Here is a 16,548-nt window from a genome sequence, read left to right on the forward strand (position 1 = left end):
TCCTAAGGCTCTTGCCATCCAAGAGCCATCCAAGCCATGAACAGACAGTTTCTCCAGTAGAATACTGTGGGAGATGGTGTCAGAGGCTTTTCTAAGGTCCAGGTAGACAAACAACATTCACAGCCTTTCTCTCATCCAGATAGCAGGTCATCTTGTCATAGGAGACAGGGCTCGTCAAGCAGGACCTGCCTTTCACAACCCCATGCTGGCTGGGCCTGATCCCCTGGCTGTCCCACACATGCCATGTGATGGTACTCAGGATGATCTGCTCCATGACTTTTCCAGCACCGAGGTCAGGCTGACAGGCCTGTAGTTCCCCAGATCCTCCTTCCTGCCCTTCTTGTAGGTGGGCTTCACATTGGCTAATCTCCAGTCCACTGGGACCTTTCCAATTAGCAGAACTGTTGATAAATGGTGGGGAGTGGCCTGGCAAGCTTCTCCGCTAGCTCCCTCAGTACTCTCGGGTGGATTCATAATTATATCAAAGAGCATAACTTGGGTAGCATAGCAGATGGGTAATAACTTTCCAAGCTACAGTAATTCAGTGAGTATGAGTTATATGTTGTTATTCCCAGGCCCTTTTGGTTTTCATTGCAGTAATTTTCAGTCTAAAAGGTCCTCTTGCATATATATATATATAAATATAAATCTATCTATATATATAACACTTGCATATATTAGCTTTTGGTTATAATGTGACATTTTTCTCCTCAGGTTTATTGTTGGCATGTTTTTTCTTTTGAATTGCAGAGAGGCTGCTTTAGAAGTTGAGAGTGAAATTTGAATAAGTTGATATTGAATTGCATACCTTTGGCTTTTGATGCCAAGTTTCTGAAAGGCTTAACGTAGTAATGAAATTTCCTAAGTGTGATTTTTTGTTTGTTTTAGCAAACAAAAATTTTTTTCTTTGTTTTTCCATAACAGAAATAGTAGCAAATGTTGTTTATTAAATATTGACTTATTAATGTCTTCTGAAACATTTTGCTTCAAAGTCTTGTAATTATAAACTGCATCTACCAATGTCATCATGTTACTGTATCATAATTGCGTGTTAAACATGTTTCTTATGGGTCCATTACTTAACTCAGTACTGTAGTTGGACTACTAGTTCCTAACAACACAACTCCATTTTGCCATTTGCGGAGACAAATACAGGCAAGAACTGTCAACACTTGAGATAATAAAGAGGTAGTGAAGAGTAACTGACTGGTACTGCTAAAAAGAGAATCTAGACTAATCTTGCATATCAGGAGATGTGACCATTTTCCAAGACACGTACATATTTGGTTGTGATCTCTTCAGGGGAGGGAAAATACATATTGGGATTTATGTGGCTTGCATGTGAAACATTATTTTGAATTTCTCTTTGTGATGCTTGGCTCTTCCATAGTTTTGGCAGGAGACTGGAACAGTCAGAGAAGAGATGTGTTTTCTGTGTGTCTTTCACAAACTTCAGTTTCAGGCAGGAACATCATAAGCTCATTCTTGCTCAGTAGGACTGGCTAGAAAAGATCAGCTAATGGAAAACTGCATCATCAAAAATGAACAGCTGTAGGCTTTTATAATAATGAAGCTCTCTATGCCTTTGTAAGAAATTTCAATGAGCTACTTGTGGTTGTTTGCTCACTTTACAGTCAGCTCAAACCTCAGCAATATCTGTATTCATGGTCTTAGAAATTTTGTTTGCAGGAAAGCAATATTTTGTCAGCATATTCAGTTACAATACCCCTTGGAAGCTAACACAATCAATCTGCAGTGGAGAGGAGCACAAAAGAAAAAAATTGTCATTAGCTTTGTCAGATGCAGAACAGGTAATAAGCAATAGTTGGTTTTGCCTTGGTCAGCTGGTGTATGTATACTATATGTATTTCCAATACTAATACACTGATCTAACTTGAGAACACACAAAAGCATGTAGTACTTCAGTTGGAAGACTGCTTATCTAAGAAGCAGCATGTTTGGGTGTATTTTCTAGCTGTAGATCACAGAGATGCAGTTTTATTTCTTTCAGCTGGCGTGAAAAGTGATTTATGTTTTTGCAGGTTTTTTTCTCCAAAAGGACATTTAAGTTGATGATAGCTGTCCGAATACTTTCAATAAGTACCTCTACACTGGTAATTTAGTATATGGGGAAACAGTCTTTTCCACTAATTTACCTCCTATATGTAGCTGGGAGTCTTGTGGTGCACACAGAAGTATATTACTGGAATGCCGGGAACCAGAATGAATTACAGCAGCGTGAACATTGGTCTTTCCCTCCTTGTGCCACCCTGGTAACATAGACAAAGCCAGTGAGTTCCTACAGAAGCAATTCTCAGTGTTCCTCTGCTATAGCGCTATGACAACAGCATATAGGCCTATCCAGCCTATGGGTATGTAGCCAACTTCTGTGCCAGTCATACTATATGTTTGTGATAGCAAGAGTCTGAGTTCCCAGACAGCCATGCTGCAGTCTCTAGGTACAATTCAGTCACAGAAGAATTTGCAAGTTCATTCCTTATCTATGTACGTATGCAAGGTTCACTCTGAACTTAAGTGCCTGTACTGTACCAGCTGTATTTATTAATACATATAAATGAATGTCTGATGTCTCTTAAAAATCTTTTCATTAATTTCTCTTGGCTTTGATGTGACTGCATGATGAGAAGCTCAGAATAGTCGCTGTACCAGGGTTACTGCCAGATGAGTTGGCTAAAGGCAGTTATTGAACCTGGGCGCATACAATTTCCCTGATGTGTGCAAATTTGTTTTTCTTAGTGCTGACAGTAAAGTAAACTTATGGGATGTGAGGAAAGCATCTGGATGTCTGAGTACACTGGATCAGCACAACGGAGAGAAGTCCAAAGCATCTTCTGAGGCAGGTAATACAGAATGTAACTGGTAATCCATATATAACTAGAAGCATTGTTATATTTCATAAATATGTTGAATACTAAGACCAGCAAGGACAGTAGCAATTACCCAGTTGTTACCTACTGTGTAACTGTTGTGGTTTAACCCCAGCCGGCAGACAAGCCCCATGCAGCTGCTCACTCACTCCCCCCTCACCCAGAGGGATGGGGAGTGGGATCAGAAAGGAATACAAAACTCGAGGGTTGAGATAAGAACAACTCAATAGGTAAAGCAAAAGCTGCCCATGCAAGCAAAGCAAGGAATTAATTCACCACTTCCCATGGGCAGTCAGGTGTTCGGCCATCCCCAGGGAAGCCGGGCTCCATCATGTGTAACCGGGAAGACAAACACCATAATGCCAGATGTCCCCTCTGTCCTTCTTTTCCCCCCAGTTTATATACTCAGCACGATGGCATATGGTATGAAATGTCCCTTTGGCTAGTTTGGGTCACCTGTCCTGGCTGTGTCCCCTCCCAGTGTCCTGTGCCCCTCCAGCCCTCTCACTGGCAGGGCCTGAGAAGCTGAAAAGTCCTTGGCTCAGGATAAACATCACCCAGCAACACCTGATAACACACTGATGTTCTTAACATTGTTCCATCACTAAATCCAACACACAGCACTGCACCAGTTACTGAGAAGATTATTAGCTCTACCCCAGCTGAAACCAGGACAGTAACAGAGGCTGTTCAGTTTTATTACGTTACTTCTGTTGTAGAGACTGCGTGTGGTTGAGGATCTTGTTTAGAGAGATCTCCTTGGCATCAGTATTGTATCTGTTCTAAATATTTTTCTCCTTAAAATGGGAAATTTGGCCATCCATTTTATGGGCAGAAGAATCCATTCCTGCTGTAGATCAGGTTTCATACAAACAGCAATCTCTTCATACTTCATCAGCTGTTCCAGCAGTTAATTACCATCTTTTAAAAACAAAGACAACACAGGCAAAACCCACAAAAGCACATTCCTTTCCTGTTTAATTTAGTCTTGCTTCCAATGTAAGTCTCTAGAATATTTTTGCATGTGGTCCATAAAATCAATTATGTTCCTTTTATACTGCATAAAGTATACAACAGAGTATAAATTTGTGATTGCATTTAATGTAACAGGAAGCTAAATTATACTTCTTTCACTACAGTCAAATGCATTAATGGTGCCTTGTATCAGTTCCTAGCTACGTTAATGTTATTTTATGTATTTTAAGGTCACGTTTTGATACTAAAAAAAAAAACCCACCAAAACAACAACAACAAAACCAAAACTCAATTAAAGGAAAGCTTCTCAACTCTAGATTATAGTTCATGGTTTCTGATCAATTCTGGACAAAAGATTCTTAATTTTGGCAGGCCAAAGAAGTACTTGAAGGTAGAAATTTCTGAGGTAGAAATACATAGTATTTGAAATTGAATCAGAAAGCAGAAACTGAGTGTCATGGCTCTGAACAAAGGGATTTGCATAGCATAAATCATAGTTATTACAGCTACAAGTCAGTCTGTCTTGTTATGTTCAACTTAAATTGCATGTAGAAAAATACATGCAAGTCTTTGTATAATCAAACTAATTTTCCAAAATGTACAGTTAAAGAATATGAAGTAGCAGTAAGTATCTGTTCTAATAACTATGCTCACTACTATGTATATTATAGTGTGGTAATATAGATATTTGGTTTTAACAATTTTAAATTTCATTTTAACTCAAGAAATTAGAGATTAAAATGCTCTAAAGAAATCTAAGACTTTTGAAAAAGGAAATGTTTGGACAAACTATTTTTTAAGAAAACCAAAATTTTATGTAACTCCCAAGGTAATTGGTGCCATTTTATACATTCCTTTGAACGACATGTTGTCTTGTTCAAATATAACAACTTTCTTTTCAACTTAATTTCACAGACATGTTCAAGATTTTTTTGATAATCCAGTGGCAATCACATAGACTAGGATATTGAATATACTGAAATGTAGCTGAACCAAACCAAATGCAACTAACAATTTTTTTTTATAAAATCGTTGAAAAACAGATAACACATTTTACTTAAGAGGTATGTCTGAATTGTGTATATATGGTATAATACATAACTTGCCCATTTTTAGTGAGTTAATTTATGGGCACCATAATCACGGTTGCTGGGTAGTGCTAAGTTGGTTTTAAACTACTTTAACATACTTAAGAATGTGCAGTATTGCAGGGTGAACTCGGTGGAATTCCTTTATAGTATTTTGTAAATAATACAGAATAGAATAGGATATTCAGGTGGAAGGGACTACAATGGTTATGTAGTCCAGCTGCCTGACTGCTTCAGAGCTGACCAACAGCTAAAGCGTAGTACTAAGGGCATTGTCCAGGACGTGCCTTCCCGCCCCCCCAGCAGCCTTGCCGCCCGCCCCTGGACGCATTCAAAGACCTTCACGTGCTGCTTGAACCAGGGGCCCAGAACTGCGCACAGTGCTCGAGGGGAGGCCACAGCAGCGCTGAACACAGCAGCACAGTCACCTCTCCTGACCGGCCGGTGACGCTGTGTTTGGTGCCCCCAGGATGGGGTTTGCCCCCCTGGCTGCCAGGGCCCCGTGCTGCCTCCCGCTGAGCTGCTGTCAGCCGGCACCCCAGGGCCCGCCCTGCGGGGCTGCTCTCCAGCCACTCGCCCCGCTCGTAGCTCGTACTTGTGCCGGGCGTTCCTCCATCCTGGCTGCGGAGCCTGGCATCTGCTCTCGTTAAAAGCCATGCCACTGATGATTGCTCGGTGCTCCAGTCTGCCTGCATCCCTCTGCAAGAGGGGTCTTCTCCCGCGAGAGAGCCAGCAGCAGCTCCCAGCTTGGTGTCCTCAGCAGACTTGCAATGGTGCGTTCAACCCCGGCGTCCCGGTCGCTGGTAAATACCTGGAACGGAGCTGGCCCTAGAGTTCAGCCCTGAGGAGCACCGCTGGCGACCAGTCACCAGCCAGCTGCTTTTATAAACCAGAAGTAGTAATTTACTGATATGTTACCATTTATGTACACAGAAATAAAAATGTGTATACAAAATAATAATTCTACTGTAGAAATCTCAACCAGCTCTTTTTCCTGACAGCAAGCACTGCTCACAATGGGAGAGTTAATGGTTTATGCTATATGAATGATGGACTTCATCTGTTGACCATTGGCACAGATGATCGGATGCGACTCTGGAACAGCTCCACTGGAGAAAACACATTAGTAAGTTTTCAGGGGTCTTCAGTTATGCTTTCATTTACATTTGATTTTAGAAGATTTGTAATTTGTGCAATCATCATTACAACAACTTCATGTATTTATTAATATTCATAAATTATATAGCTGCTTAATCTCATAATTAGAAGACTTTGTGAGCATTTTTTTCCCAGAGTATGAAGAAGCCTGGTTCTACTTTAAAAATTGAATATAGTAACTTTAAGTTCATTAATTCCTGAGCATAGCTGAAAACACTCCGGACAATAATGAAAACCTTAATATACAGTGACGGTCGAATTTTTTGTTTGTTTAAACTCTTAGTTGTCAGCATGTTATTTACAGGGCAGTCCATACCTGAGAGTTTCACTGACTTACTGACTGCCTTTTTTGCTACTTTCTTTGGTTTTTTGTGGAGCCTGTTTTGAGGAGTTGTATTTGCATGTTAAAAAAACCCTATCCTTCTACATTTGCATTGCAACCAAATGATGGTGGGGGTGGGGCATCAAAATTAAATCTTTACTGCTGCTACAGTCCTTTCTATGGCTTGTTTTTTGCTGAAGGTCCCAGGTTTAATTTTCTGTTCTGTAAAGAATTTTTTCCTATGTTTATTTTGAAAGAAGAGCATACCAGGTGAGTCAGTTTCCATGGAATTTTAGCCAATTGTAATTATAGCCTATCGTTGCTATCAGGAAAGGAAGAAATTTTCTGTGATGTAAAAATCTTTTACCTCTGCTGCAGAGTTTCAGAACACAGCAAAAAGAATTCCTTGTAGACATTTAAATGAAAGGATGTTTCTATCTCCATGCTACCAATATTTGTCAGCTTGTTCTCAGCACTTCATATACAGGCATCTCTCTGTCTTCAAATCACCATCACCAAAGTAGATAATACAGTTTGTTCACTCTCCTGTCACCAGCTGGATCACTGCATTTTGTTTTTCTGTGCCTGTTAGTTCATTGACCTTTTTCATAGGCTATTGTGCAATTTTCTTATTTGGTGTGTAATAGCTTGATCCTGCCTTACTTTTTCAAGTCCAGAACTATATTTTCCAGAGAACTGTATTTTCACACTGACCAGAGGTATTGTATAAAACAATTTTTAAGGCACTAGAAGACAAATAAATGCATGTCTAGATAAAGGTTCACACCATAGTCACTGTATTTTCCCTACTAGCCAGTCCTTTTGATCTCTGTAATTTTTTTCTGTATCTTTCAAAAGGTATAGAAATTAAGCCATGCATATGAATTTTTTTGAGCAATGAGCGGATTCAGGGCCTGGTGGATTGTTTCAGTTAGTAAGGGAAATGCATGCTGGAGTTGTGCACATCTTGCACATGTCCTTTACTAAAAAAGGAATAGAAAGCCTTGGTTCACTGAGTATAGGGAAAATTAAACAAAAGGAAGCAGGTTTTCTGTCTGTGTGCTCAAGGGACAAAGTCAGTTTTTAAGATCTTTCTTCTCTTCTTGTTTTGGCAGCATGCTTTTCTTTCCATTGCTTCTCTGTCAAGCAGGAACACTTACACTGAGTATATCCGTATAATTTGCTTTTCCCAGCCTCCACTCCTCCCTTTCATTGTACACGCCTTTGTTATGAGCAGTATTGTGGCTTGGGAATTGTTGCTGTTACAGCTCATATGCTGTGTAAAGGAGTTTAATTGCTTTTTATCAGCAGAGTAATATGCCTCTTAAAATTACTAGCCTTAACAAGACTTAACACAGGCAATATTTATAAACACTGTCTTTAAAAAATGAGCAGTATTATCCACAAAGGACATGCATAAGCTCCGTATCTCGTGAAAATATCCCCTCAATATGAAAAAATATCAACCTGCTTGTATGGTAATCAAAACTCTCTTTGTATACATTTTTATGACAATTGAGAGAAATTTTTCTCAGGACTCCTTTTTTTTATTATACTTTTCTTACACGAGTGCTCTTTGCTATCAAAGAACATTAAAAATAGAGCAACAAGTAGTCTTCTTCCTTGCTTGGCTCAAGATCACCGATACTTACATTTGCCTCAACTTTGGACTCAGGTAATTGATGTAGTATGGATCAAGAACCTAAAAAAGCAAGACATTTGTATTAGAATATTTACCTGATAAACTACAAATCTGTTAGCTTATAGTCAAGAGATTTCATACTTAGGATTTTTTTTCTTCTTCTTTTTTTAACTCTAGGCCATGACGTTTAGGTAGGGAGCTTTAAAATCAACCCAGAGAGCTTTGCTAACATTATATGTGTAAGTGAATCTCTTGCTTTTCAGCAGAAATTAAGAGCATAAGTTGTAGGACGATATTATTAGAAAGCAAAATATTTCATATATAATACTATGTAGTATTAAAGAATTTAAATTTAAAATACTGTTAATAGAAAAAATACTACTTTTAAATCATGAAATAATGTGTGAATTTCAAGTGTTTGTAGTGGACTTATTCATGGAAAAAAAATACATGTAAGTTTTTTATTTGTCCAAATTATAATGCTTTCTTTTAATTAAGTTTTTTTAGAGGTAAGCTGTACTGTTCTCATGAATATATTTCTGTATTTTATCATGAATACACTTTTGATGTCTGATATAGTATATAAGTAGACTGATATATCAAACTGGAATATTTCCTAGCATGTTTGGAAACTCCACTGTCAACGTCTGGTGAGAATTTTGTCTCTGTAGGTCTTGTCAAGGGCTTAAATACAGATGCTAATAAGCTATATTTCTTAAACTACTATTATTTGCAAGGCTTTCTACACACCTCACAAGCTGGGTCTTAGAAATGTAGCATTTGTTCCTAACCCAGCTGCCCTTATAGAGAACAATATTGAATTTCTTAGTGGCGATTTAGCTTTGATTAGAAAACATGCTTTTTTAATCACTCTTGAATAGTTCGTAATAATTTAACAAGTTGTTCTTTCCTTCTTCATGAGTCTTTTTCTTGCCATTTATTTGTGCCATCCTTCTGCCTACCCTTCAGTTCTTTTCATACTGCCTATTCATCTCCTACTGTTTCTTGCTAACTCATGAGGAGGAGATGCAGAATCTTTCCCTACATTGCAGATGTTTTTCCTCTGTTCCTTCTTCTCCAAGTAAGGGATGACTGGCTGAGGAATCCTTAGGACTAGTACTTGTGTTGTCTAGGCTGATCCTTCTGTTCTTTGCCATTCTACTGGCATATACAATTCAGAAATGTAGTTTTCTGCAACATCAGTGAACTCCAGCAAACAAAGGGCACTTTCAGGGTACACGATAGTGTATATCAATTTTTGTTCAATCTGTGGACTAAAATCTTGCAGTATTGGGACAAGTACTGTTCAACATCTTTATCAGTGATGTAGACAGTGGGATCAAATGCACCCTCAACAAGTTTGGAGATGACACCAAGCCAAATGGTGCAGTTGACACACCTGAGGGATGGGATGCCATCCAGAGGGACCTTGATGAGCTCGAAGAGGGCCTATGGGTGTTACCAAAATCTCGGAATGAAGAACTTATCGACACCAATGTGATGTAGATAAGCAGACACTTCTTTATTGACGGCCGGGTGCGTGAGTGAGTCCTCTCACGATCAACGCACGCCAGGTCTCAAAATCAGACACCATATATAAAACTTATTCATACATATTCATTAAGTATTCATATATAACCATGATATTTCCCGTAAATCATTAACATATTCTCCTCCTATATCCGATTCTGCGCAGTAGAGCTTAGAAAGGTCCAGAAATGGGTCTGGGGTACGATTTGGGTAGGTGGTATATGAGTTGGTGGTCGCGATCTCCCCCTGCCGGAATTACCTTTTACTAAAGTTCACGGTTTCTTGGCAGGTAACTACAAGCTGTTCCAGTCGACTCTCCCCAGTTCCCATTAATCCTACATTCTGACATCTCAATATACTTTCTATATACAGAAGACTAGTTAGATACAAAAAAACCTTTCAAACCCTAAATTATTACTTAAGCTTCAACAATGATTCCAACCCAATCTTCTGGCCTTAGTACAAAATGTACAAAGGGTCTCACAACTACTTTTACTAAATAATCATAACTTTCTTCAACGTATATTTTTATCCTCCTATATTTCTATTCTATAAAATAACTCTATAAAATCAGATAATCAAACCAATAAAATCAATTGATCTCAACTCTTTAACAAATCGACAACATGGGAACCTCAGAATGTTCAGCAAGGCCAGGTGCAAGGTCCTGCACCTGAGTCAGAGCAAGCCCTGGTATCAATACCAGCTAGGAGATGAAGGGATTGAGAACAACCCTGGGGAGGAGGACTTGGGGATACTGGTGGATGAAAAGCTGGACATGAGCTTGCAATGTGCACTCACAGCCCAGAAAGCCAGACGTGACCTGGCCTGCATCAAAAGAAGCGTGGCCAGCAGGTCCAGGGAGGTGATCCTGCCCCTGTACTCCTCTTGGGCAAGACCCTACCTGGAATACTGTGTCCGGCTCTGGAGTCCTCAGCACAGGAAAGGCATGGACCTGTTGGAGCAGGTCCAAAGGAGGGCCACAAAAATGATCAGAGAGATGTAACACCTTCTCCTATGAGGAATGGCTGAAAGAGTTGTGTTTGTTCAGCCTGGAGAAAAGAGGAGGCTCTGGGGATGCGTTATTGCAGCCCTTCAGTACTTAAAGGAAGCTTATAAGGAAGATGGAGACTTTTTAGTAGGGCCTGAGGGTGCTGAGACCTTGGAACAGGTTGTCCAGTGAGGCGGTAGATGCCCTGTCCCTGGAAAATTCAAGGTCAGGTTGGACGGGGCTCTGAACAACCTGATTGAGTTGAAGATGTCCCTGCTCATTGCAGGGGCAGGTTGGACTAGATGACCTTCAAAGGTTTTTCCCAAACCAAGCTGTTCTATGGTTTGTAAGTGTATGCTGTTGAAGGAGTTCTTTTAATAGTTTCAATATCTGAGAGAAAATTATTATGTTGGCTCATCTAGGAAAATGGTTAAGGTGATACTTCCTGATACAGTTCTATTTCAGTGATAGTTTAGGTGCTCAGTGTAGCTCTGGCACACAACAGTCCATGCAGTTCTAAGTGTGGAACTGCTGATTGTGGAACTTCTATTACTATTAAGGAGAGTGAACTTTAATGAACAGAAGAATTATTCTCTTGATAGACATCTGTAATTGGAAATCTCAAGAACTGTATTAACATTTGGAAGCTTAGAATTCATTTTACTGGGTATTAAATAAGAAATTAAATTGATCTTTTAATGTAAAGTTATTTCCTGTAGCTTTAGTTAGTAGCTAACTGCATAATCGTTCATTTTACAGGTGAATTACGGGAAAGTCTGTAATGAAAGTAGAAAAGGACTCAAATTCACAGTCTCTTGTGGCTGTAATCAGGAGTTTGCCTTTGTACCGTATGGCAGTACCATTGCTGTTTATACAGTTTTCACAGGAGAACAAGTAGCTGTTCTTCGAGGACATTATAGTACTGTCAACTGCTGTGTATTTCAACCTAATTTTCAGGTAAGTAAAGTACAAAAAACATTCCAGGCAAACTGGAATATTTATGTTGATTGCCAAACCATTTGCACAAAGTGTTAACTTTTCAGGGATGTGACTTAATCAAAGATAGTGACATAAGAGGGAGTTCTGTGGCCTAGGCAAGAAAAGTTTGGTTAAGTTCTTGGGACGACCCTTTCTGTATTGGGTTTCTTCCGCAGTTCATTTTGTCTCACATATATATATTTCAGTATACCTATAGTAAATTTTTTTGGCTTACATTGTCATTAATAAATCATATGTATTAAGGCTTCTGCCTGTTTTCTCTAAGACTGAAGAGGAGGCATTTGTCTTTCTCTGAGAGACCTAAAACTAACCACAGTAAGAAAGAAGATGAAGTGCATTCAGGTGAAGTGCATTAGCATTGCTGTCAGTACTAAGAGTCTTCTCAAGTACTTTGCTAAGGTGATCTTGCTCGAATGCCTGTAGCTATACCAATCACTGGATCTGTGAACAGTTTGGATGAAGTGTTGAGAACATGTTGAGCTTCTTAAATTAATCTAAGAACATTTCAGCTAAGAAATATCATAGCGTTACAGGAATTCATGATGCTGACAGCCTTTTTTTTCTTCTGCCTATTTTTTAATTTTCCTCTCCGGCTGTGATATCTTTTTTTCTTGCAATAAAAGACTTAAGGATAGAAAAGCTTAAGTCATTATGAGCTCTTCAGAACAGATTGTTCTTACGGCTTGTGGTGCAGCAGGAGCAGAGTGAATGTTGGTAGGATTTTAAAGCTGTTACATAGTTGCCCTCAGGTGCTGATATTAGTAGGATTTTAAGGCTCTTACATAGTTGCCCTTAGGTATTGACGATTGTACTTCATGTTCCAGCTCCCCCTTTCTCATCATTTGTTTCTGAAACACCAAGCAAAAATACTTGAGGCAGAAAAGGCACGTGGGTATCTTTTCATTACCTCTTATACCTCATAGAAGTCAATCTGGTAGCTGTTGCTTTGAGTACAGTAACTTTGACTGAAAGAATGCTTCCTTGTCACTGAAATGGACTTCACAGAAAATTTTGGACACATTACAGATGGGGCAATGGAGCCCAAGCTAATAAGCCTTTCTTAACTTGGAAAGCAGTTCCGACATGAGTAGGCAGTAAGGTGCTAGGTCCACTGAAAGGTGGAATATTCACATTAAAACTAAGGCACGTCTTTTCTGGACTGTTCTTGACTAGCTTAAAAAGCCCTTTGTGTTTTTAAGAATAGTTTCCCAAATATTGTTAGTGTGTTTCTATTAAGTCATCTTTGGTGGTGTTTTTGATAAACTAAAGAGGTGAGGCTCATTAAATCTCACTGTAAATCAGGTTTTTCAGCCCTGGAAATGCAAACCTCTGTATAATGTCTCTTGGCTTTTAAAATCCTTAGAAAAGAATCACTTGTGAGCATGCACACAAGAACTGCATCTGTCTCTTTAGCTGTAGGTTTATGTTGACAACAACTCCATTTGTTTATCTGTTGTGATTCCTGATTCTCTTTCAGAATCACTGTTTTCCGGAGTTCAGTTCTGTGTTCTAGAAGTGTGACTGGATTTTCTTGTTCTTTAAATGCTTTGCTTTTAGTTGTGTTCAATTGTTACTCTGATGGAATAACATTACTATAGTCAATGCATCAACACCAAAGGCAGTGGTAGTGTTGACTATTTGTGTTCACACACACTTCTAAATAGTTCATTTATGTCTTGAGACAATTCATCAGTCTTCATGTAATTCCAATAGAAATTATGATTTCCCAGTTAAAACTCATTTTCTAAGAATGCAGTCATGTGTAAAATGCATGGTTAACTGGTTTATTTTACTCCTGCAAGCAATGTTAAATCAATATGTTAAAGTTATTCAAGCTGTGCATTTCTATTTTCAGTTATTAGTTGTAAATAAAATCAGTTTTGCTTGACTAATGGTTTTTATATTCCTGTATCTTAACTCTGTAGTAACTGATCCATGTAATCACCTTTTCCATTGTATCATTCCACTTTTTCTCTGCTGTGCCCCCACCTCCCCCAAATGGCTCGTTGGCTGACTTTCAACTTTGTAGTATTTCAATACATATTAAAACATAATTAATTTCAGCAAGCCAGAAATTCTTAGACAACTCTTCTAAGTCTCTCTGATGTAAGTTATGTATCTACCAGTGAAATGTGTAGCAGATGGCTTTCTAACACTTTTCCTACTTTTACATTTGAAATTAGTACACTACCTTAATACGAAAAAAGGTCTACATCTCTTATGCATAGTTTCTACCATGTCCATCTAGTAGTGAGTCTCTCTTGTTAAGAGTTTTCTTAATATTAATACTCTTCTGGACTTTTTCTGCTGTCTTTAACCCTGCTTGAGTGATTTTTGGCTTTGTCCTACCCTCAAACCCAGTCCTTAGATTTTCGTGCTATTTTTTTCTGTGCTCAAAGCTTCTGATTGATATTGTTGCTGCCAATCATGTTCTTTCTGTTCATTAACTGTATTTTAGTTATCTTTGTTTCACCTTGTAACTGGAATAGACTTTGAAAGGTGCTTTAACATTGTTATAATTATGTATTAGAGGTAAAAAATGTCTTCTGTTTGCTCAGAGCCATATAATCAATATGATCGCTGACACCCAAGCAACTATTTGCAATCCAATGATATTAGTCTTTATCTGTTCTTATGAGGTCCAAATTAATGAGCAGGTTTATGTGGTGTTTGAGATACCGTGTGGAGCTGTCTGCACAGAATGGTGTAAGATTTGGTTAATGTGTGTATGTATGGCTTTTGACGTACTGAGAATAGAGCCATGAAATCCACTATGTTATTATTGGCCTAAATTGTTCTTGCATGAGTATCTCTGTAAAATTAATAAGATGTTAGTCTGCTTGAGTAGGAACAGGTGCAGAATTTTGCCCTTTGGTAAGAGCCATTTATTTAATAGGAGGTCGGTAATTTCAAGGGCGGTGTGGAAGAGGAAATCATTGTGCAATCTTTTAGATAATGTTTACTGTTGGATCTAATACACTAGATATCATTGTGCCATATTAGCTGCTAAAATAATTTACATAAAGAAGACCTACCTTTCCCTTTCAGAAAAAAGAAATGGAGTAAACATGCACAAATAGCAGGTCATAAAATATTAGGTGTGCGTCAGGAAATAGTTTTGCTTCTATATCTCTATATATAGAAGTATCTATAGATACTTCTATTGTTCAAGAAATGCTAGTGACATTTCTGCAAAGGTATTTGGCAAATCCAGTGGTAAGAAAGTTAAATCAGGTTTTATTTGCAATCTTTCCTCAGAGTCTTAAAGCATTGTATTTCCATATATTGTACTATAAACATGCTCTATGCACGTTTACGGTACAATATACATGTATGTCCTATGCTGTACCATAAATATACATGGAGCTCAGTGGCTCTTCTTTTGATTGACTTAAGGTATGAGTCACCATTTCAGCCTGTAATAATTATAATTAATTATAAGTATTACTCAATGCAGTGCATGTTAACTGAAGATACTGCAATGCCAGGATCAGAAAGTGAGACAAGAGGTAATAAAGATTAAATTGAAGTGTACTGATGTCAATGTGACATTGTTCAGAAAGAGATTTTGGTGTGGGAAGAGGTTTTAAAGTTCTAGTTTTAAAGTTCTTTATCCTAGACAGGAGGCCTAAGTAGAGTACTGCTGACAGGATAAAGTGGGATTTGACCTATACCATGGTGTAACTTTGACCTGTCTTCTTTTAAACAAGATAAGTAGAATGTTTCTCTCATAAAATTCTAAATTCTAATCTTATATGTGTTTTATGCATGATGCTTCATGCATGGGACCAGTTTTACAAAAGTGAGTGTGTCAGTTCTCTTGATTAAGATTACCCACATAAATAAATGAGTATTTATAGGAATTAGGCATTAAGTTCCTGCACTAACTGTCAGCATAATTCATGCAGCTCTAGAATTAAATATACATAACAGAGGAGACTTTTTGCAAAGACAGAGCTGTAACTTATTGCGCTTCTGTTGAATCAATGTATCAATAATGTGCATATATGCACAGTGTTGCTAGTTCAAGTGTAAAAGCCAACACGCTTAAAGCAAGGCTTTCATACTGTCAGCCTGAATACAGAAAAAATACTTCATGTTTCACTCAGGCAGTCAGAAAATGTGGCGATACTTAAGTGTTTTCAGACATTTCATATAATATGCAGGAGTATGATTTGAGACTGAAGGCATATGAGAATATTTTTATGCGAATTCATTTAAATAGTGATTTGGAAGATAGAAGCATTATTAGTACAAAGTCTACTCCAAAGCTGGTGTAGTATTTCTCATTAGCAAAATTTCCTCACTTTAAACTGACAGAGAAGTCTGTATTTCCTTTAATAAAGACTGAAGAAAACTAAGCTATTTTTGACTATTAGCCGTTTGGTGTAGAAACTGTTTATTTCCATGTGTTTGCAGGGTGCCTTGCACAATGGGATCTCATTCTTTAGTCATTACCATAATAAATAAGAGTTATTTATATTAAAAATAATAAATCAGTCTTTCTGATCTCTGCCTTCCCAACAGGATACAGGCTTCAAATTGTTCTTTATTTGTTCTTTTCCTTCCTTAGGCATACTGAAACTAAATTTACTTAATACTACTTTGTTCCATACATATGCACTTTTCTAACATGTATTACTAGATGCTTTTGAGTTCCTTCATATTTTTTAATAATAATAAAAATTTTTTTCCCTTTTTCTTTTTTCTTCTCTATTGAACATAAATCATCTCTTAAGCTTTCTAACTGTTAGAATAGGTGTCTTTTCAGGAGATGTGAAAGGAAAGAAGAAAAAACAATAACATTAATTTAAATGTGGGTAGTGCTGTTTTGGTGACCAGTCTGGGAAAAATATAAAAACTTACTTGGTTTCCATATTATTTAAAATAATGTTTATCAAGGTTATGTTACAAGTTAGAAATTTTATATTTTTCTTTGTTTTTAACCAGTATCT

General features: G+C 37.9%; 1 protein-coding gene across 4 annotated transcripts in view; it reads left to right on the forward strand.

The window, feature by feature from the left end:
• ERCC8 (ERCC excision repair 8, CSA ubiquitin ligase complex subunit) overlaps positions 1-16,548 on the forward strand; it is a 52,900-nt gene that overhangs the window by 14,748 nt on the left and 21,604 nt on the right. For 2 of the 4 annotated variants that reach the window (XM_040580947.1, XM_040580949.1), the window contains exons 8-10: positions 2,758-2,861; positions 5,953-6,077; positions 11,354-11,551. In XM_040580947.1, coding sequence (XP_040436881.1) covers positions 2,758-2,861; positions 5,953-6,077; positions 11,354-11,551 — 427 coding nt within the window. Of the gene's footprint in view, positions 1-2,757; positions 2,862-5,952; positions 6,078-11,353; positions 11,552-15,212; positions 15,310-16,548 lie in introns of those variants that run through there. The other 2 variants (XM_040580950.1, XM_040580951.1) reach the window with 2 other exon arrangements.

Source organism: Falco naumanni, chromosome Z, assembly GCF_017639655.2.
Source record: "Falco naumanni isolate bFalNau1 chromosome Z, bFalNau1.pat, whole genome shotgun sequence".
Taxonomy (NCBI): domain Eukaryota; kingdom Metazoa; phylum Chordata; class Aves; order Falconiformes; family Falconidae; genus Falco; species Falco naumanni.